This window comes from Phaenicophaeus curvirostris, chromosome 12, assembly GCF_032191515.1.
Source record: "Phaenicophaeus curvirostris isolate KB17595 chromosome 12, BPBGC_Pcur_1.0, whole genome shotgun sequence".
In the NCBI taxonomy this organism is placed as follows: Eukaryota; Metazoa; Chordata; class Aves; order Cuculiformes; family Cuculidae; genus Phaenicophaeus; species Phaenicophaeus curvirostris.
The window spans coordinates 21,311,235-21,333,803 of NC_091403.1; the positions used below are offsets into that span (position 1 = coordinate 21,311,235).

Below are 22,569 nucleotides of genomic sequence, written 5' to 3' on the forward strand. Positions count from 1 at the left end.
TGTCACATGAGATTACTGAAATGCTTAAGAAAGTTCATTATCTATCTTCTATTTTCAATACTAGTCAAACATCTGATTTTTCTTGCTGAATTTTGCACCAGGCACCTGTTTGTAACCCTAAGCATCTAAATCTCTATAGAATTCATTTCTCTCTTTAATATTTTTCTTTGGAAGAGCGGAGGGAGGACAATAAAAGACAACAGCAGTAAAAATACTCTACCAGAAAATCTGCAAAGGCTAATGATACAAGATTCATTGTGCATTACTCCACTAGAATCAAACCAGATGTCAATATGATCTACTGTCTCTGTAGAAGGTGTTGTTAAAATAACATAATATGGTATTTCAGTGGAAAACAGAAAGCGCCTGTTACTCACCTCTGTGTAAAATCTTCAGACTCCATAAATAGGTAAGGCCTTTCACAACCTGAATTAAAAAGAAAAAGCAACATCACATATTAGAGATTCCTGGTAAGAAACGCTACATCTCAGCTGGCGCGAGTCACTAAAGACACAAGTTCCAATGAAGAATGGAGCCAGCACCAGGAAAAGGGGAGAGAAAGCAGCCCTTCGCAGGGATTGCGGGAATGGCAGTGGGTTTTTTAGGAACACATGGGTAAGCTTCTTCCCAGGATCAGTAAGTTGAACTTAACAGAGCTTATACTGAATCCCTTTACACATTTCAATGAGATTTTGATTCATCTGTCTTTGCTGGGGTGTGAAAAATCATGAAAGACGAAGTGCATCACAATTTGTCTTTTCCAACAAGAGCAACTCATAAAAATTAGAGGCCAGCAAATAGTAGCTCTGATAGCCTCTTCCACTTCACCCTCCCTTTCTTTCCATTTGGTGCACCCATACTTCTTCCTCCCTTACTTCCCATGCTTTTACTTCATGCAAATGCTGACTATTCTTCTTGAGCTGTGCAAATCATCTTATTCTTCAAATTACTCCTCCTGGACCAAATGTGATCCTTACTGTATCCCATAGCCTCTAGAATATAAGAATCATTGTAGACTTTGGTCTGCTATTCCAGAATCTGGTCCTTACACAAACTAAACTGTTAAAACCAAATGTACAAACCTGTCGCTCCAGCACTACATCCAAGCGCCTTAGGTATGAGACGTATTTTAATGACAATTCCTAGGACACGTATTTCATAGAATGACCTTAGTTGGAAGAGACTCACAAGGATCATCAGGCCAACTCCTGTCCCTGCATAGGACAACTCTGACATTCATATTGTGTCTCTGAGGGTGTTGCCTAAATGCTTCTGGAATATTGTCAGGCTTGGCACCGTGACCGCTTCCCTAGTAAGCTGTCCCAGTGCTCCACCACTCTCTAGGTGAAGAACCTTTTCCTAATGTCCAACCTAACCCTCCCCTAGCACATCTTTCTGCTGATTTCTTAGGTCCTGTCATTGGTCACCAGAGAGAAGAGCTCAGCCTCTGCTCCTCCCCTTGTGAGGAAGCTGTAGACTGCGATGAGGTCTCCCCTCAGTCTCCTTCAGGCTGAACAGACCACACAGCTTTCCCCACTATATATCCCAAAACAAGAACCCACGACACCTCCTTACACCAAATGTGCCCCGACGGCTCTTTCAGAAGCGGCAACAGCACCACTGGATCCAACTGCTGCTCTGTTTATTTTCCATACGCAATACAATAGCCCCAAATTTAACAAGCTGTTCAGTCACCTCGCTAACAAAGCAGTTGGATATTACAAGTTATCCTCTCTGCAGGTTTTATTTCTGTAAAGTAATTAAACCCCAATACTTCTTGCATTTTTAACACTGTATTTTTTCCCTTAGATTTACTACTTTTCCAAGCCCAGAGAACTACTGAGACTCAACAAACATTTTTACCACTGCGTACTTTTTACCCAAGCCATCCCAGCCAGCATTTTTAATAGAGCAAAGCTTTTTTACAAAGTTTCCATCTATGAGATGACATTCTGTTCATTTTCCTGAGATGCCCTCTTTGTGCATCTCCAGAACAATAAAGCATTTCCAACATTTGCAAAGTTGTATGAGTTCTTCAGGCAAAACAATTACATTTGTTCTGTTGTATGGGTAGAATAAAATGAAATTATGTGTTGCTGTGACCAAGCAGAAGTGCTAAAAATATGAAAGCAGAAAGCAGAGTGATTTTCAGCCAAACTATTGGATTAGAAACTGATTTTAACATTTATTCTGTAACCAAAACCAATGTCAGTGGAATCTGAATCTCTTTTGTAAAGCAAACAATAATTCCAGATCCCCAGTAAATTGCTGTAGGTGGCAATTCCTCAGTGTTAAACTCTGTACCAAGCGATCTCATGGTCTCAGATGGTGATTACCTGTAACAAAAGGCCTGAGTCAAAGTCTGCGTGCCCAGCCACGTGGCCTTGTTCACATTAGCTTTTCCAAAAGCAAAAGGGAATTCTACTTACCCAGCATTTTGACATAAGAAGCATAAAAAGTATTGATGCAAAAATAAAGAAAGGGAGGGCAACATTTCAGGCTTCCTCCAGCAGTGAAAGGGATTTTGAGAATATAAATCTTCTTTGATTATTAAGCATATATTTAGACTACTGAAAACAATTAAAGTAATTATAAAATTATTGGAATTATTTGAAAGTATGAATTAATAGGAAAAAAGAAACATTTCCTACCAAAAAAATCAACAGCTGGGAGTTATTAAACATCTTTATTATAGAGCATGTGCTCAATAAGCAGCTATAAAAGACTCTCACGTTCAGATTCTCTCAGCATCACTGTACCAAGGAATGAAAAGAGTTTTCCCTTTATTCTTGGCTGCAAATATGCGCACAGGAGCCCCCCAGATGGACCAAGGCAGTGTAAAGCACCGTTATTCACTTCCCTTGCATTTGCCTGTTAGGGAAGGACTCTTAAGTATTAAATATTATTCTAAAATGGTGCTAGAAGAAGAGTATCTTTTGATTGAACATCTAGCAGGAATTACTGGTATTCAGTAAAGTAGGTTTTACAACAATGACTTGACAAAGCCTTGACACAAAAAGTACTTCTACCTGCTGTCAATCACTCACTCTCTTGGCAGTTCAAGTGCACATCCTTTCAGGGAGAACTTCAATCAACATTAGCACTCAAAATACAGTGCACAATGTCACTGCTTCAGAAATTGAAGGGAAAACAAATGCATGAAGTGGCAAGCAAAGGTAGAACAGATTTCACATCAGCAGACTCAGATAAGTACACATCAGATGTGGCCACAACATCACTTTGGGGTTCCCAAGAGATGCTTTTCCTTTGGAAAAACACACCGGCCCTTCACACAATACAGAGCACAAGTTAGAAGGGAGATCTCCCCTGCTCACTGACACTGTCTCATACGGGCAAGTAGGATGAATTTTATGACGAACACAGAGACCCCTCCAGCTTCTTGGGGACCCCACCTCTCTCTTACCATCTTATCCTGCCCCTGAGAAACAAGTGCTTCTCTCCAAACCCTGGCAAATGCTTTCCTTCTTGAAGGCTTTCTTTTCACCCCCTTGCTTTATTTTCAGCATCCTGTCTTTCAGCCTCAAACCTCCCCTCCATCTCCTCAAAAAAATAACGGAGAATTGAGTATCGCACTTGGTAACGTGTCACTGCTCTTTCAGCTTGAAAGCTGATTGTGCATCACAATTACTGGTGATCGCTTCCTCGATGTAAAATGGGCAACAAGAATGCAAAAGAATGCTCCGTGGCTCCAATATCCAGTCTGCTTTTCAGCAGGTAAGGGTTCACATCAGAAAAAGTACAGTAGCAGTAGTTACTGTCAGAAAAATGGTTGTCTCAGCAGACAAAACTCTCCTCTGCATCCAGTCAAGTTATGAGAAAGCAGGTACCATTCATACCCATGAAGCAGTGCATTACAGTACCTGGGAAACATTTATAGCAATATTCCAAGGAAATGAGTAGCAGCAGCATCCTATCCTTTGGCTACAAAACGCCAGGCCTGTGAAGAAAGGGATGTCTCTCAGGGAGGTCAGCCCCAGCCTGTGGAGGTGAAAGAGCGCAAAGAAATAACCTCGAGTGTATCTTGGTGTCTAACTGAGCAAGTGCAGCACAGGGGCAATGTCCCCCCTTTGCCACATCATACAGAACACACAGGTCTTATCCCAGACCAGCTGGAATTTCCTGCCCCTTTCACGCTCATCGCTGTGAGCAGGATGATTGTTTTTACAGGTTGTCAGCCCAGTGCTTTTCACAGTGATTATATTCATATAACAAGAAAGGAAGCAAGAAAATCATCTGATCAGAGTGAGAGGAATGCACGGATGCTGCTAAGCATCTATAGATGCCTGCATCATTTTAAGTGAAACCATTTCCAGAGGAAAAACTTCCACAAATATAACAAAATGGTATTTTTAATTAACAGACGTGCAGGTAACAGGTATTATTAAGCATGCATTGTACACGTCTCAGGACAACAGAAGATGGATGACTCTGTGTACGCGGTGCAAGGAAGTTAGAAAGAAAACACACAGCCTGGGAAAAAAAAAGAGACTGTGGAAGCTCAAGGTTTTGTCCACAGAATCCGTGCATGCAAGCTCCAGCTTTTGCTTGACATTCTCCTCATCAGTACACAAACAGAAATCCTCCAGGCTTTGGGTAATCTTTCCAAGCTGTTCAGGGCAGGGATTATGGTGTCCGAGCACAGTACCTGGCAAAAAGGTGCCCCAACCCACAGAATGCACTGCTAGGCTCTGCTGAAAATGTCACCAAGGTGCAGAGTAGCCACTTGTGAAGGCTTAAGGAGCCATTCCTGCTGCCACTGATACATTCTAGAGAAAACAAAGGCTCTCACTGCCTCCTTCCAACGAGGCCACTATGCCAACTGAGCAGAAATCCAGCACCAGAGCAGAGGATGCTGCCAGTGCCGGTTCAGCCTCAGCGCACACCTTCTGTTACGGAGAAGAGGAGAAAGGCATGAGCTCCTTCTCTGAAGTCACCTGCTCCTTTGTTCACCTCTTTACTGACCCCCTGTGCTGCAGTGGGCTCAGGCCAGGTTGCTAAAGCAGCAAATAAAATAAGTACAAAAAGTGAAGTCTCGTCTCACCACCCATGTCAAGGAGTCACGCTCACTAACTAACAGATTTGTAAAGAGATGACCCTGCAGGTGAACCAAAAGATATATATCAAGACATAAAAGATGGGGCTGAAGCATCACCATTATGGATAAGTGAGAAATAGGAAGAGAACATCTGCAGAATACTGAGCCAGGTGGGCTGGGGAGAGACAAAAGCAAGTCAGGGAATGATAAGATAAGTTAGTGTGGATGAATTAGGTGCCCAACAAGAAGTGAAGGAATAAGCATCTGAAGAACTGCTTGAAGGCCCATCCCAGTATTATTACAGTACACATATGCTACTTAGGATCAGGAATATAAGGACACTGTGCACAGCTTATCATTCATTGCTCCATAGGGAAGAAGAGATGAAACGCTTTTACTCTGAACTAAAGGTGAAAAGCATTCAAATTCCCTATGAAACTGCCAGGCTATATAATGAGCAGATTTGAAGCTACTTAGAGGAAACAGCATCAGAGAAGGATGTTCATCACCCTGGGCAGGCCACACAAATTAAGAGAAAGTAGAGCTGTGAATTACAATGAACAGAGACTAAATAGCTGCCTGTGTTGGATTAAAGGATTTAAATTGTCAGCTTGATGTATAATGAATGTGAAAACCCAACACTTAATTAAATGGCACATGATAGAATAACTTTGTTATGCTTTAAAGTGCTTAAGTTATCAAAGTATTCCTTATATTTAGCAATTGTTTAGCAGTATCTCTCTCCCTTGTGAGAGCCACTCAGCCATTGGTCATTTACCCTGTGCTAAGTTCTAGCAAAATACGGAACCTTTTTTCCCATTTTTTTTGTTGTTGTTCTGTAATTTGAGTTTTCAGTCACGGCCAGCGAATTTCTAGCAATGCAGTCACCAAACGCTGCTGAGACACAACGATGGGCTAGGGTGTGCCTCAAGGATCCCACTGCCAACACCCTGCTACCAACCTCAGTAAGAAACAGGGACCGATCGGTCTGCCTAGATCACGGACCAGCTCCCTGCTCATCTCCCCTAAAGCGACTGTCAGGTCGTCAGCCACGCTGCTCACGTGTGGAAGGTCCCAGCACAGGGATGAGAGAGCAGCCTGCCCCCAGGCAGCCAAATCAACCCTTCATCCTCCTCCTTGCCTGCCTCACGGGATACATCTGCCACAGGGGAAGACAGTAGATGTGTTCTGCCGTTGCATTTTGATAACAGGAACTGACTTCCTTTTTCAGCCTGGGAAGCAAATCTGATCGCGTTATTTTGCACGGCATGAGGACACTTGGGAGTGAAAATCACACACGAGAATCAGCAGAAGCAGCAGACAAGGGGTAACCGTAAAGGCCAGGACAGGGCTTCTAAATCACTTCTTAAAGGAACCACACAGCACAGAAGGACTTAAAGGCTCGATAAAAGTGATTAAAAGGACTGCTCCATCCTACAAGAGCTGAATGAAGAAACATGACCACACAGTTCTCCAGCAAATTCATGATCTTCTTTTTTATCCTACTGAATTTATCACATTCTTTTATATTTCTTGAGCCTCTGGCAACTCTTGTGTCAGTCACTCAAAAGGAGGCTTCCTTAACCGCAGTGTCCTTGTCCACACAGGATGAGGATGAGATAGGAAGAACTCTCCCTTTTACACAGGGATCCTGGAGACGGCTCAGTGTCCCACGGGACCACGGGCACACTCCTATTAGGGATCCATTACATCCACCATCAAAAACTGAAAGACAAAAAGAAAGAAGTACTTACAGCTACTGCTATTCTTCCGAGTACGTGTTCTGGAATTTTTCTATAAACATCCAAAGAACCCCCTGCAGGGACAAACAAAACATGTTTAGGTAATGCAAAATGAAATACTGCCCTAGATTTGAAATCACAAGGGTTTTCCAGGCCTTGGTTATTAATAAAAACACCACCAATGATGTAACAATAACTGTGGCAGAAATAACTGACCTTAAAAAATCTATGAAACTCTGAATAAACACATAAAACAGTACTCGGGTCTTTTTCCTGCTTGCAGTGCCAGGAACACACCAGGATGCTACCACATGTGCACCTTTTCCTCACGTGTATCCCTACGTCACGGGCATCCCAAAAGAGGCAGATCCACCTCTATCTAGGGAATTCATACAGGAAATATCTATGTTTTGTAAGATGGTACAGGACAGCACTGGGCAAACAGTCATGGGTAGGGATTCAGGAAATACTCCAAACTCGCCTAAAACAATGAAAAGGGCTAAAATTTTGTCAAGGTTAAAGCTCTCCATCTGCAGGATGAGAAAGTGATTTTTCTTATCTTTACCTGCACCCTTACGCATAAAAATTAAAGGTCTGGGGAAAAAATGGCAAGGTCCCTTTATTTGCATTTTGTTCTTCCTTTAAATGATTGCTGTTGCTTTCTGCCAGAAGGAGAGCACAACATGAGGCAGAGCAGAGGTCATCTCCAGCATAATTCCAAGTAATTTGTGCATGGTCAGTAAACACCGTCATTGCACAACATCATGAGGGATGCATGCCCTAAAGGCTTAAATATTTTCAAACAAGAATTCAGAACTGCAAGCATTTACGTCCGTCATTTTTAAAACCCCCTGAATTACTAAGAACATACATTCTCTAGGCAGATGCATGTGTTGGCACGAGCAGATGCCTCTATACCGCACGTGACTACAGCTTAACACAGGCTTACAATTGCAAGGACAGAAGAGAGACGTGGCTAATAGTCACAGCATGGGAATGGCAAAGAATTTAACGTGTGGGCTTTGCTGAATAAATGTAATAGTCCTTCAAGTATGGAAAACCTGAGAGAACTTGGAAATGAGGCACAATGGTCAATGGGACAGAAGTACTAAGTGTAGAAAGAGAGAAATAACAGTAATAACAGACCATTTTAACAGGGAGAAAACAAAATGCCCCATAAAACCCTAAAGGGCTTTAGCCACGGTCCCCATAAGAACGAAAGAAGCTACTCAACAATGTTTAATGGTACACATTTGGCTTTGGAAATTTTTCCTGCCAGAAAGCCTCCCCTCCACAGTAAATTATTTGCAAGATCTTTATTCTTTATATCCGGTTTAACTGAACCTTTGTGAAAAACCTGTACAGGGCATAAAATGTTGGCTCATAAGAAAATCCTGGAGAGAGTAATAGACTATTGCTAGTAAAACCAACACGATGGTAAAAGTTGAACATTGTGGAGGGGGTTCTTGCACACAAGGCACAAGGGAACTGCATCTGTCATGAGACACACTCTCAGAATTGATACACAGAGGGCAGCAATGATTATAAATTGCTGTAATCAGCACACTTTCCCTGCCTTTCCTCCAAGAACACCACACAGCACAAGATTTCAAAGCAAAGTACTAATACATCTCCATAACGACAGGAGCATCAGATTGTGGGGAAGGGGATGCTGTTGGGCTGAGGATTCACATGGGAAGAAACAAGAGCACACTCAAAAAGAAACTCAGCACAGTGCTGCTCAACAGCTGCGTTCGAAAATAATTCCTTGTCTTGCAATTAAGAGACGATTTCCACTGAAAACACATAGGACATTGGGTTAATAGATTTCTTTAAAAGAGAATCTGTTTTAGCTATCAAAACAGTAGAAGTGAGGAACAGCTGTTTTGTCAGCAAGGACAGATTGTATGGAAGACTCAAATATCAAACTACGAATTAAGCTCGCATTTATTTCTGTTCTATTTACATTTTCAATAAAAGTAAAGGAAGTTACACTGAGGAAAATGCAGTATACAATGAAGAAAGTAACACAAACCCAATACTAACCTGTTTTTTTTTTAACTACCTGCAAAGTTAGTAATACCTCACATTTCCAAGCCCTACTACTGCATTTTGCTCTTTTTAGGAAAAGCACATCTTTACCATTTTTGCATTTACATGCTTAGCTATCAAAACCTCACAAGATAACTCACCATCCATGAACTCTGTACACAATGAAATTCTGTTCTCTACAAAAAAAGCGCCATAAAATCCTATGATATACGATGAGTCACACTGGAAAAAGAAAGGAAGAAGAGAAACCTGTTTTAAAATCTTCTGTAAGACAACTATAAACAAGAATAACAAAAATGAGAAAATCTATATACCTTATAAAGAATTTCTAACTCCGACATTATCTGCTTCTGGAGTTCCAGTGTTATATCTAAGGGTATGACCTAAAATACAAAAACCAGGCATATGATTAGAAAGACTAAGTGAATGACTCAACATTAAACCCAGAAGATCTATGCATTAATTATCCTTATGTGAGAAAAGGAAAAAGAGAGGAACAGGTGGAAAGAATATTTCATCAAAGCAATGGATGAGCACAGGAAGGAAATGAAAATGGAAGGACGGGCTTATTTACTTTTAAAAGTCAGTTACAAATAAACTCTTACAGCAAGTTTTATCCATGAACACTGTAAGGTTTGTGGTTTAACCACTTGACCTAGGGATGAGTTAGAAGTCTCACATGTAAAGAGTAGGTTTTGTAGAGCTGCGGGTCAGTAAACTCGGTTGCTGCTTATCCTCCCAGCTCCTGCTCAGCACCGCTCCTCCTCATCTCGCTACAGAGAAGTCTCATGAAAGAGCCCAGCAGGCTGTGAATGCGGCTGTGCTGAACGTGCCAAGGTTAACTCCAAGGGATAAAGAAGCGTCGGTGTCTTGAAAGTGTCACTGAATGTCCAAGTGGTGCCCTAAAGGAGTGTCTCCAACCACCACATCTACAGTTTCAGTTTCTTTAATATTTAGCCCCTAATTTATATAAAAAATTCCTAACATTGTATGAAACACAGAAAACTTAAAAAATACAGAAGAGATACAGCTGATAGCAGCTGGCACAGATGCTTAGACAAGCATCACCAAAGCGCTCCTCAAAACAGCTAGAAACGAGCCAACTTGGAGCGCTCAGCAGCTCAAACTAACCACTTGCTGTCATGCTTCTCTTCTGCGTCCTTCATCCACATCCTCATTTTTCATCATTCTGAGCCACGCTGCTGACCAGGACTAAAGCAAAAGGGCTACAACGAAGGTGGGATGCAGTGATTAGAGTAACCATTTTCGAGGATTTTCAAGACAGACCCTCCTTAATAAGGACGTTGTTTCCAACAGAACCAGCATTGAAAGTCAACTTTTACAAACAATTCTTTGCCATTATTATTTAAAGAGTTACACACTTCATCATTAAGTGCTGCTACAGAAATCCAAGCCAGTCTTCTACCATACAGTATTTCACAGTTTGATACTTAAGCTAAAGAGAACCAAAATTGAGCTGATTTGTGGTATTAGCAGAGTAGGAATTGTAGGCTGCATATAGGACTGAGGAACCGAAACACAGAGATCAGTTCCAAACACATGCATTTTACAGTATCAAAGAATAAAAGAAAAAAAAAAAAAAAAGAAAAAAAACCCAATAACCTGTTTCTATCAGGAGTTTGCTGTAGGGTTATTTATAAAAGCTGTCACTAAACTAAATTGTAAGTGTAATACAGGGCTGCCAAGAAACATTTAACGCACTTGTCTAGATCAATAATCATTTGCCGACGATATTCACTTACACTTTTCCAGCATGAAAAACTTATAATAGCTGGAATACTACCTGTTTTACCCACTGAATATTAACAGTATTTAATGTTGTCAACAGGCTAGAATTACATTTTATCTCACTAAATTCTGCTCACAGTGAGAAATTTTCCTGCCTTGTTCGCTGTGAAGGCTTCACCGACCTGAACTGTGACTAGTTAGCATGATCAGTGAAAAATACACCACTGATACCCAATCAACCAAGACCTGGCATAAAGAAAGGTCTCCAGCTGATTTGCATTAACTATAATTACATACAGAACCTGCATCCTAAAAGCAAGGACAACCTGGAAAAGCGGAGCTACCCTATTTCCAGGTGTTCAGGATACTGTAGGGTGGAGCACGTACAGAGATGGACTGCAACGTACATCTCGGATCATCTTCAGATCAACTTTGGATCATCTTCATGGCCTCCTCTGGACTCGCTCCAACAATTCCATGTCCTTCCTGCGCTGAGGACTCCAGAACTGGACACAGGATTCCAGGTGAGGCCTCACAAGAGCAAATTAGAGGGCAAGAATCTCCTCCTTCACCCTGCTGCTCACATACAAGGCGTACTGTTCAACACATGCAGAGCAGGGTTTGCACCAGAAGCTCCAACCCAAGTCGAAGCCCAAGGAACACAGGAGCCGGGGAGGCTGCTGCTGGTCGGTGGCTCCCAGCCAAGGGGCAACCAAGTCACAGGGATGCAGATGAACAGCATTTGGCTAGAGATGGGGCCCAGGAAAACCTGGGCTGGCTGGGAAAAGTGGCTGGCAGCCCAGCTGCACTGCCTCCCTTGGTTTCAAAACTAGCTGAGAGGGTACCTCCCAGGTAGAGCTGGGGAAGCACATTAGACCGAGGGGGCATTTTTTACTTTAAATGACACTGCAGTCCTCTGGGATTCAGAAAGGGGCTCCAAGCACGCCTGCACATCCTCCTTAACAAGTGCCTGCCTAAAACACAGCAATCTTGCAACCGCTTAGCATTCTTAGAACGTAGGTGGACTCACCACACCTAACATTTTGAGTGAAAAGGGTTAATTTTAAAAGAGGAATACCTGAGTATATTTCCTCTGCTCTCCACTACACCTCCAGGACAAATAAGGATGAGTTGTCAAGTTAAGTACAAGCAGTCAAGTGACTGAATTATAATTTACTCTGTGCTCAATTTAAATTAGTGTGAGGCTATTAAAATATACAGTATAAATACGGCAATTCATCACAAGCTGTCATGGATGACTTCATCTATTTGCTGGAGTGGCATACGTTCCACTGAAGGGAATGAGAGCAAAATCACAGGTCAAATTAAGCTGCTATTCTGTTTTAATTCACTTATTTAATCTGTGGCGACATAATTGTCTTTTACAGTATGTACAACTCAAAGGAAATTTGGGAGTGTTACAGTCAGTATACAAATGATTAATCAAATGGTCCATTTAAATGCCAGCTTAAGAACAGCAGAAACTAAAAGCAGTTGAAGACAGGCAATCAGCCACTGTATGGGCAAATTTCATTTTGATTCTTCCCTCTAATTAGAAACAAGTTATCTAAGAAAAATCTATTAAATCCTCCACATGCTATCATAGAATCATTAAGGTTGGAAAAGATCCTCTGAGATCATCCAGTCCAACCATCTAGCTGCAGAGTTTACAAAACATATATTGTGACATAGACAGCTTTGGTCTGCAATAAAGGTATCAGTACTGCTTTGTTTTCCTGATCAATACATTTGCAAGATTAAGCACCAGCTGAAAGCATTTTAATTGACAGGTTTTCAGAATGTTAGCTTGTCTGATCAAATCTGCTTATTATCATCAAAACCAGCCCCAAAACGCAGAGCTCTGCTCCCGAAGATCCACCCAGTGATACCCCTACTTGCTTGGTATCCTCTGTCAAAACACTTAATCCTCATGGCAAGGCGCTGGCGTACCCATCCTCTTCCCATGGCAGAGTATGTGGAGCCATGGAGCTGCTGAATAACTTTCTTAGCAGACTAAGCCTGCACAATCCCAATCATGGCAGGTTTCCTGACCCCCCGTTTGTGAGCATCTTATCTTAAACTATGACAACAGACGTGTTGATGCAACATTTCTTCTGAAACCACACTACAAACATATAATGGAGAGTGCCGGGACCACCACAAGTAGCACCTATAAGAGAATTCAGTTCCTCAAATCTTTAGGATGCCAATTATCCATGAGGACTAACCAAACCCTTGGACTCCAAGGGAAACAAGGAGGTGAAATTGCTGGGGGAAAAGGCTTTTTTTGCCACAGGGAGGTGATTCTAATTAACCTTGTGAAAGGTGAACTCATTTCCTCTCCTGTCTGTGCGATTTTCTTCTTGCTCAACCTCCTCTTCAGGCAGCTTCTGCCAGCACCCATGGTGCCACAGCAGCTCAGGGCAGGCTGGAGAGCAGCAGACCTGGCTGGCCCAGAAGATGCTCTCTGTGGAGCTTGAAAAACAGTTTTTTGAGGAAGCAGCATAGTAGGTACCAAGGAAAAGCAGCCTCACACAACCTCAGCACTTAGGGGAAGAGGTTTTTTGATTCCAGACTGAAAGTTGCAATAAAAACTGGTTTTGATCATTAAATTTTCAGTACTTTTCTGCATATACAGCTGAGAGAATTCCTGGCTTACTCTAATTGCTCAGGACAGGTTTAGGAATGCATACCACTTGAAAGGGCTTTTGCCCTAATTTTTTCAAAAGATATTTGTATTCCATATAATTAGGAATTATTTGGGTGTTATTTCAACTTTCATATGTAGAGAATAATGTCAAATCCAAAGCATTTGCTTTTCTTCAGTTCACATGAATATCGAAAGCCTTTCTTCTAGCAGGGTGAAGGATGAAGACCTCAATCTCCCCCCTCTTTCAGCTTACAATCGTTCTGCCTTGTCCTATCCCCGCACTCCCTGACCAAGAGCCCCTCCTCAGCTTTCCTGTAGCCCCTTCAGAGCACGCGTCCGTGGGGACAGTTTGGCCTCAGCAGCAGAAGGAACAGGCCGGCACCTGTCACCCTTCTATCCCTGCTCCTGCAACAGCTGGTTTGGCCGGTGCAGTGTTCAGTTCTGGGCCCCTCACCACAAGAAGGATGTTGAGGCTCTGGAGCGAGTCCAGAGAAGAGCAACAAAGCTGGTGAGGGGGCTGGAGAACAGGCCTTATGAGGAACGGCTGAGAGAGCTGGGGGTGTTTAGCCTGGAGAAGAGGAGGCTGAGGGGAGACCTCATTGCTCTCTCCAACTCCCTGAAAGGAGGTTGCGGAGAGGAGGGAGCTGGGCTCTTCTCCCAGGTGACAGGGGACAAGAGGGAATGGCCTCAAGCTCCGCCAGGGGAGGTTTAGGCTGGACATTAGGAAAAAATATTTCACGGAAAGGGTCATTGGGCACTGGCAGAGGCTGCCCAGGGAGGGGGTTGAGTCCCTTTCCCTGGAGGGGTTTAAGGGACGGGTGGATGAGGTGCTGAGGGACATGGTTTAGTGTTTGATGGGAATGGTTGGACTCGATGATCCGGTGGGTCTTTTCCAACCTGGTTATTCTATGATTCTGTGATCTCTGCCAGTTGCTACCAATGCACAAACCACAACTGCACTTGGACAAAGCCACAGAAGCCCATGGGAAGCGTGCGGTCCCTGCACACAGTGCCAAGCAATTCCCGAGGGGACAAAATTGGATTCCAGAAACTCAGTGCTCATTTGGAATAACTAGATTTATGGAGTAGAGTTTTCTTGCATAACCAGTGTGGACTTTAATGCAATAAACCAAACTGGGATCTACCAATCAGAGGGAGGGGAAAGAAAGCAAGGCCAAGAAAGGAGAAGAGAAAGAAAATTACTGTAATATCTTACCTTTACTGCCAGTATTTTTCCACTAGGGACATGATATGCCCTGCATGAGGGGAAAAAATTAAATAACTTGAGATCACATAAAATTACCTCTGTACATATGTGCAACCTGTATACACTAATTTCACAGCAAAATGGCTTGGAGCTAATACGTTTTGCGTTGAACCGATTTTATACGGCATTTCTAAAGAAAACCCGATGAAAACAATTGATCAAAAGCCTACAGTCACAATGAAACCCTTAAGTGGGTTTTTACATCTGCATGTTTTGTATAAAACCTACACATTGAAGACTTCTGTACAGCCTAATAGCAAACCTGCAAATATTAATTGATCCACTATCATATTTTCTTTCAATGAAATAAAATTGGAATATGCGTCCATTATTCTGGGCTGACAGTTGGACTTGATGATCTTGGAGGCCTTTTCCAACCTTGACGATTCTATGATTATTCAGAATCTTCACATAAAACCAGGTTTCTCACACAACTCTGCCAGTTCTAAGGGTATTTCCAGTGGTAAGACAGCACAAGGCAGCTATACCAATTAAAGCAAAGTACAACAAGTACTGAACGGTTCTTTATCTCTACCTAAGGACCCACAGAAAGTACTAGCAATGTGAACTTTTGTCATTTATATTTAAGGATAGCCTCTGTGTGCACTCATATAAGGTTAGAAAGCATTATTGTTAATGCTCACCTGTACCCAAAATAATTACCCACAGTATTTCAAGAGCAGTTTGTCTTAATTTCTGAAGACGAACATTTATAATTGGCTATTTAACAATGACTTGTGTATTTCTAACCATGAACTTGTAAGAAAATAAAAGGGTAGGCAAAAAAAAAGTATCTATGAAAAATCCAATGTAATTTTGCATAAAACCAAAACCATTAAAGGTTTTCCTCTTCACTGGTTTTGTTGTCTCACACTGATTTATGACACTACGCACAGCAATGCCATATATGTGGCACTAACTTTAAAGAATTGTAATATTTTACCACTATCTACCTCTAGCAATTATTAACAAAGAAGAAAAGCTTTAATAGTTTGGGTTTTTTGTTGCACGTAAGATCATACTTAGTACAGGGAGAGACTGTTGTTTAATCTTATTTATAACCCTGAGTGCTTGGATAATTCCTGTTAATAGCTTGGAAGTTTCTAAAAACTTCACCTTAATTTAATAACTCGGAGATAAACACTTGTGTAGCTGAGCGGCATTGGCTTTTGGGAACAAACACCGTTTCAAAAGGGCTATCAAAAATCAGTGTTACTTAATATCAGCACAAAAAAGCAAAATCATCGGAGGAAGCTCTGACAGATTGGTTGCGGAATGCATAATCCATGAATCCACCAGAGTAAACGAACTCTGCTGTAACTATGGACGAATCAACAGTGGCAAAACATTATGGACTTAAGATCAGCAGAGATGATAAGAAAATGAACAGGTTGAGATAGCATGCTGAACGTCTGTTAGCTGAATATGTGCTGTGCCGGACAGTTTGGCAACTTAATTAGCTTGTCAAGAAAGCTGATCTTTTTTCCATAAGAGAGATCTCCTGTTTCCAAGCGAATTAAAAGGGAAGACTTGATTATTTAATTATGATGCACGCTAATTCATCCGTGGAAGTTTGGGTTAAATTTCCAGCAGAGGGCAGATACCTGGTTTGGTTTACAGAGCACTGACAGGACCAATTTAACATTTAATTATTGCTGAGAATTGGATCACAAAGGAGATACCATGCCCATGGGTACAGCATGTCCAGTGGCTTTGCAAACCGCACGCTACCTGGGAAGAAAGGAATTTGTTTACTCCAGGCTGATCCGGCATCTCGGTTGTCCTGACCTTCCTCAACACAATAACTGTAAAGTGATTAATGAAGTTTGAATAGGAGCTTTGGTTACACCAAAAGACAACTGTACACCTCTGTAGTGTTTTAATTAACAGCTAACACTTCAAATTAGTCTGTAGTTGCTACAGTAATTACCTGTTCCAATAAGTGTGTAAGGAAAACATTTTTGGTAGATATTATGTAGAACTGGAAGTTGGAATTGATCGTTGTGGTTACAGTCAGCACAGCTAAAGCCATGAAGGTTTGGTATCTTTATGCAGCTTTGGAAGGATACACTAAAAAAATCCCACAGAATAGTGCGCACAGCATGAAGAAAAACACTTATCGCACACGCTGCACCAGTCAGTCCATCCCTGGATGTCTACGAGGAGATTAAACCACTATTCACACCCTGTAAGAAACGGGAAGCCACATCTCAAGGGTCAACTCTTACAGATTTCAGTGTTGCCTCCAAAAGGAAGTAAACACACTCATCATCATCGAACTAGATCACTAGATGAAGTGAAGTAACAAAACACAAAAGTTTCCTCGGCAAGGCTGTACATTTCAGTGAACACACACTTGAAAACCTTCCAGGATGGTAGGCAAATGATGTCACCTAATAAATAGTGACAACAACAACAACTCCACTAGAAATGCACCTGAGCAATGCCTACAGTAAAGACAAGTGGATCTTAAATAGGAGTGAAAACAGTTGATAAAGTGGCTGAAGTACTTAAAAACAAGTGTAAAGAGAAGACATTAAATGCACTGAAATGAAAATATTCAAGGAAAACGCTGTTTTGATGTTTGCATGATTTAATCCCTTGCAGCAAACAGCTCTGAAAGAACAAGTTCATCTTCCTGCCTTTGTTTTTGTTGGGGTTTGGGTTTGTTTTGCCTTTGACCCACTGCAAAAGCTATAACAGATGACTGAGAAGAGGTGGCTATAACTCATTTACTGCTAAGGAGAAATCAAAGAGACAGCAGAACATCAGAGAGCACCAATTTCTGCAACCTTCAGGTTAAAAAGTAATTTTGAACTGTTGATGCCAGTGTCAACCACTAAAAAATAGAAAAGTATTATTTAAATTTTATTGCAATTTGCTAGCTGCAGAAAGCAGGTTCCAATGTGTATCTCCCTTCCATCCCTGCCTCTTAGTTGAACTGAGAATTTGTAAGACAAACACCACGGCATGGACTGCTCTTTATGCTTGTTGGAGCAGAAAATCCTAACAGATACTGAGCCAAAATCATTCTGTGATTCAGGGAGCATGGAGAAAAGAAAACATAAATTTTAGACCTCCTCAGAAAAAAGATACTCCAGCAACAGAGGCGGCGTGGTAGAAAGCACTGCGCAAGCTTCTGAGAAAGACGAGAAAACCAGAGCAAGACAGGCGGAAGCTAGATTGGGATGAGTTTTGGAGAGCCTTCCTCTCCCAGCCAAGGACACGTGGTGCAGCGAAGCTGACTTAAAGCTGCCACATGTTGTACAAGAAAAGGACAGGCAGCCTTCAACCACCACGTACTTTGAAATGATACCACCAGGGAAAAGCAGCTTAAACTTCTCGCTCCCATTCCCACTGGAGTTGATTATTCTGAGCCCCTTACATCCACTACAACGAAGAGCTTCTAAGCGAGACTGGCACTGTCATTTCAAATATGTTATTAACCTTGACTATTAAGCATATCCCAAGACACTGAAAGCCCTGAGGGGACCCATGCGAGCCAAGTCCTTCAGGAGAACTTTGTCTCCTCTACTCTGAAATGCAAGAGTGCCCCTGTGGGAGCGCTGCCCAAAGAGCCAGCCCAGCTCCATGGCAAACGCTGCGCTATTTTGGGGAATAAGAAAGATGATGTGAGCAAGTGTGCGTTTGGCTTAAACAAAGCCCTCCAGCTAAGCCAGAAAAAATTCTGATGGGCTGCACAGCATAGCGCCTGCATCCCTTGTGTTCCAGAAAATAAAAATCAATATAATGGAAAACTAGAACAGGGCTTTGGGGGAACTGCTGACTCCTCAGCATCTCTCTGCTCCCCCTACATAAGATGTATTTCTGCAGGAAAACAAATTGAAAAATGAAAGCCTGAGAAGCAGCTGGTTTCTGTTTTAAAAAGAAAAGGAAGCAAAAGGTCGTTGAATAGCTGAATTAAATTGCAAGGGGGAAGATTTAGATTAGACATTAGGAAGAAATTCTCCATGATGAGGGTGGGGAGGCCCTGGCCCAGGTTGCCCAGAGCAGTGGTGGCTGCCCCATCCCTGGAGGTGTTCAAGGCCAGGTTGGATGGGGCTGTGAGCCCCTGATCCAGTGGGAGGTGTCCCTGCCCATGGCAGGAGGTTGGAACTGGAAGGGCTTTAGGATCCCTTTGAACCCAAACCAAACCATTGCACAATTATATGAATTTCACATTGCCTGCTTTGCACTTCCTGAGCTCTATTGCAAAGAAAACCAGAGGAGAAATGCAAGATGCCTTGACTGAATCCTCTTTATGAAATAAACCACAGCCCATCCTGATATTTAATGCTAAAAATATTCAAACTGAATACAGTGAGATTTTATTCACTTGGTTTAAAAGTAAAAAAACCCAAACTCAACCAAATGGAACGTGCACAAGCTTCTTAATAAACAGCTTAGACGTCAAACAAAAAAATTCTCCCTTTTCTCAACTTGCTAAGACTCACAATTTTATATTCTCCCTGCGAGAAGTTTTACCTAAAAGCACAGTGGGGAGCTGCATTACTCACTGTGATTGCGGTATAATTTCTTCCAGGGCAAGCACAGAGCTGACTTCAGGTTTCAGCATGCAGGCACTCAAGAGAAACAGCAATTTTTAGCTTGTTTCTTAATTTTTAATTGTAAAGCATTTGTCCACATACAATTGACTTGAGGATGGTCACATCAGAAGCATGGGCTGAGTATGGAAAGATTTCTGAGCTTTCTCAAACAGCTTTTCCTAACATATACAACAACTTTTTATTACAAACAAATAAATGCAGTTGCTACCTAGAAAAAAGAATCATTACAATTATTACATCACACTGCTAATGTTGATGCAAAAAAGCACCAAAGAAGCCCTCAGCAGCCTCCCATGCAGAAGTTCCTGCTTCCCATCTGTTCACTCTGGCCACCGGGATATATTTTTCTATTCCCTCCTGCCCCCCCCAATAGCCATGGAAACAATTTCTAATCAATAAGATATTCCTTGGCAAGACCAAATGATTCAAGGGAAAGCCATGACCTGTCTGCTATGCCAATGAGTCAGTCCCTTTCCTTCCTAGAAATATAACTACCATCAGCAAATATGACAAAATGATGTACTGGCAGTGCCGCCGCGTTAGTGATGGGACTGCAGGACACGGGGATGCAAAGCTCCCCTCCAGCCCAAGTATCAGAGAAACTTAGGGCTAACGGCACATACTCACAACTGCTGTAGCTCTACTGGCTCACCAGAACTCTTGGTCTGTCATTCTGCTCAACAATGCTCTGAGTGGATGAAAGGGCTGTTGAAAGGGACCTCAACAGAGTAATCCCACCTCCCTCTTCAAGTGCAACTGTAGCAGTGGATGAGAGAGTTGGGATTGGTCAGTCCAGAGAAGAGATGGCTCTGGGGAGACTTACAGTGGTCTTCCAGTACCTGAAGGGGGTTCCAGGGAAGCTGAGAAGGGGCTCTTGATCAGGGAGGGCAGGGATAGGAGGAGGGGGAAAGCTTTTCAGCTGAAAGAGGGGAGATTGAGATTAGATTTTAGGAAGAAATGGTTTGCTTTGAGGGTGGGGAGGCCCTGGCCCAGGTTGCCCAGAGAAGCTGTCAATGCCCCATCCCTGGAGGGGTTCAAGGCCAGGCTGGATGGGGCTTTGAGCCCCCTGATCCAGTGGGAGGTGTCCCTGCCCACAGCAGCTGGGCTTTTAAAGGGCCCTTCTAACCCAAACCATTCTATGGTTTTATAAGCTCCAGCTCTGTGCTGAACAGCCCAAGGACGGAGATGCTCTGCCCATCTCATGCCCTGTCACAGGGCTGCACCGTCTTACTTACGAAGAACTTTTTCCTAACACCCAGTCTGAATTGTAGGGCCACAAAGGAAAAATAAAGTAAATATTTAAAGTCCTTTTTTCCCCCCGATAGGTTTCCTTCTGCTTCACACCTTAGTATGCAGTCATTATAGTGTATCAGTTCACCCACAGCACTGCATTGATGTCCTCCGGACATCCTCCCCACTCGGCATGCAGAACAACATCCAGGAAAGGTTTCTGGGATCGAGGCAGAGTTTTCTGAACAGAAATGAACACACACAGAGCAGCCCTGGGTTTCTTATTCGAGTTAAAAAGTTAACACAAAAATCTATGGTTGTAGCAAGCAGCATCTTCAGATTTAAGGGCATCAAATGAAGCCAAACTGAATGTTTTCCTGACCTATGAGAAATAACCCAGTGCAAAACGACTGTGTCAGTGTCGCACAAGATGAATACAATTCTAACTGTTATGCATTGCAGAATGACATGCCAGTTACCAGCTGCACACTATACACAGCAAATCACCCACAGATTTGGTTTACTGTTAATTTTTCCTCTCTTCTCCTCTCTTTTTCCCTCACTCTGCCACTGTCTGTCACACTCCTGGTCAGACTCTGGCAGCCTAATGATAGAATTGTCACGTACCGTGATGGTCATGTAAAGAAACGGATTCAAATTGTTCCTAGGAAATAAACACTTTGACAGTTGTTGCCTTCTGCAATAGACAAACACATTAGCCTGACTCTCTGGATGTTAAAACAGGAAATCCAAAGTGCAGAGCAGCTGTAAAAAGGAGCTTTAATGGGGACTGTGCTAGTTCAAACAGCAATCTACGCCAACCTCCCCTCTTATCTCAAATCCCATTACAGATGCTTGAGTACTGACTGCAAAACGATCTGTTGTTCAACTAGAAAACAAGCAAAAAAATACTTGTACCAAAATTATCAACTTTTCCAAAGAACAAAATTGGCACTAGAAACTGCATAAAGAAAATGCCGAACAGCAAAATGTCTCACTTAACCCCTCTCTGTGGGAAAGAAGCAGTTTTGGCATCCAAGCCTAAGCAGAGCAGAATGAATCCCTCACCTCTTTTACGCCGTAACCTACTACTCCTTCCATCTGTTAGCACTTATTCGAGTCTTCCTTCTCCACTGCAACCAAACATTCAGGGTCAACCTTGGAAAAGTAGATTACAAGTCTTTCTCCTTGTATCCACCCCTACCCAGTCCTCATTCCTTAGAGACATGCACAAAGAGCCAGGACTGAAGACAGAGGCGGCTTAGCCTTGACAGTGCTTGAGGAAGCGGTGGTGCCACCGTCACGCTAGGTTGCTCTACCACAGGACTGACCCAGATCGGGTACAGACACAGTGAACGTATTTCAGCTACCGGCTTTAGTATAGCTGAAAGGAGAAAAGACAGCAGAGCAGTCATAAGCTTTGACTGACACAGACAGGCGTTATCTGACACACTGTAAAGCTTGCCAGTACAAAATAAACCCATCACAAGTTCTAAAAGAAATCCAAAGCAAAAGTAAGCTGAAATGCATGTCATATCCTCCGGTGATGGCAACTTGGATGATCTCAGGTCTCCATAAGAAGACCTAAAGCTGGATTTTCTGCATTATCAAACCATTTGTTCACAGGAGACGTATTAATGACACTCAAGACATAACAACTACTGAGGAAAAACAGAGCTGGTCAGTAATTCGGTAATGACCAACAGCAGAAAACAGAACTATGTCAAGAAGCAAAAAAGTCTAAGTATTTACTGCAATAGCTGAAAGAGCGTTTCCTTCTAATCATGGTTCAGGCTCCAGTAAAAAGCTTGCCCTTCCTCAGGAGCAGGCTGAGAGCACAAACCCCACGAGGGTTGTTATACGGCTCCATTCTCTACTGGACTGCACAGCGATACCATTGTGACCAGCAACAGGCTAAGAACAAGGTTTGCATTGCTCCTCTTGTCACCATCATCAGAACAGCTGTAGGACGTACAGGGAAGGTGGCTACACATCAGAGCTGAGGATGGCTAATCCTTATGATGACCAATGGATATCTGAGCAGGTAATTTTTAGCATTTTGAGCAAGCATTTTCAAAGAGTCTGGAATGAAAAGAAATGGAAAAAAACAATGTCAACCTCACTGGTGTCATTATACCCATTGTTCCTCACAGAGACTTCAGACGTAGAGTAAGGAGAGAGCCTGAAACTGTGGCAGCACAATGGCAAAAAAGACTCCCTACAGAATATACATGCTCTTCTGTCCCTTATCATCT

The 22,569-nt window shown here is 42.5% G+C and overlaps 1 protein-coding gene across 4 annotated transcripts in view; it reads right to left on the reverse strand.

Moving 5' to 3' along the window:
- MAP2K5 (mitogen-activated protein kinase kinase 5) overlaps positions 1 to 22,569 on the reverse strand; it is a 131,570-nt gene that overhangs the window by 74,009 nt on the left and 34,992 nt on the right. For all 4 annotated transcript variants that reach the window (XM_069866660.1, XM_069866659.1, XM_069866657.1 and 1 more), the window contains exons 9-13: positions 14,466 to 14,505; positions 9,165 to 9,233; positions 8,991 to 9,072; positions 6,811 to 6,872; positions 378 to 426 (exon numbers count right to left, since the gene is read on the reverse strand). In XM_069866660.1, coding sequence (XP_069722761.1) covers positions 378 to 426; positions 6,811 to 6,872; positions 8,991 to 9,072; positions 9,165 to 9,233; positions 14,466 to 14,505 — 302 coding nt within the window. The remainder of the gene's footprint in view (positions 1 to 377; positions 427 to 6,810; positions 6,873 to 8,990; positions 9,073 to 9,164; positions 9,234 to 14,465; positions 14,506 to 22,569) is intronic.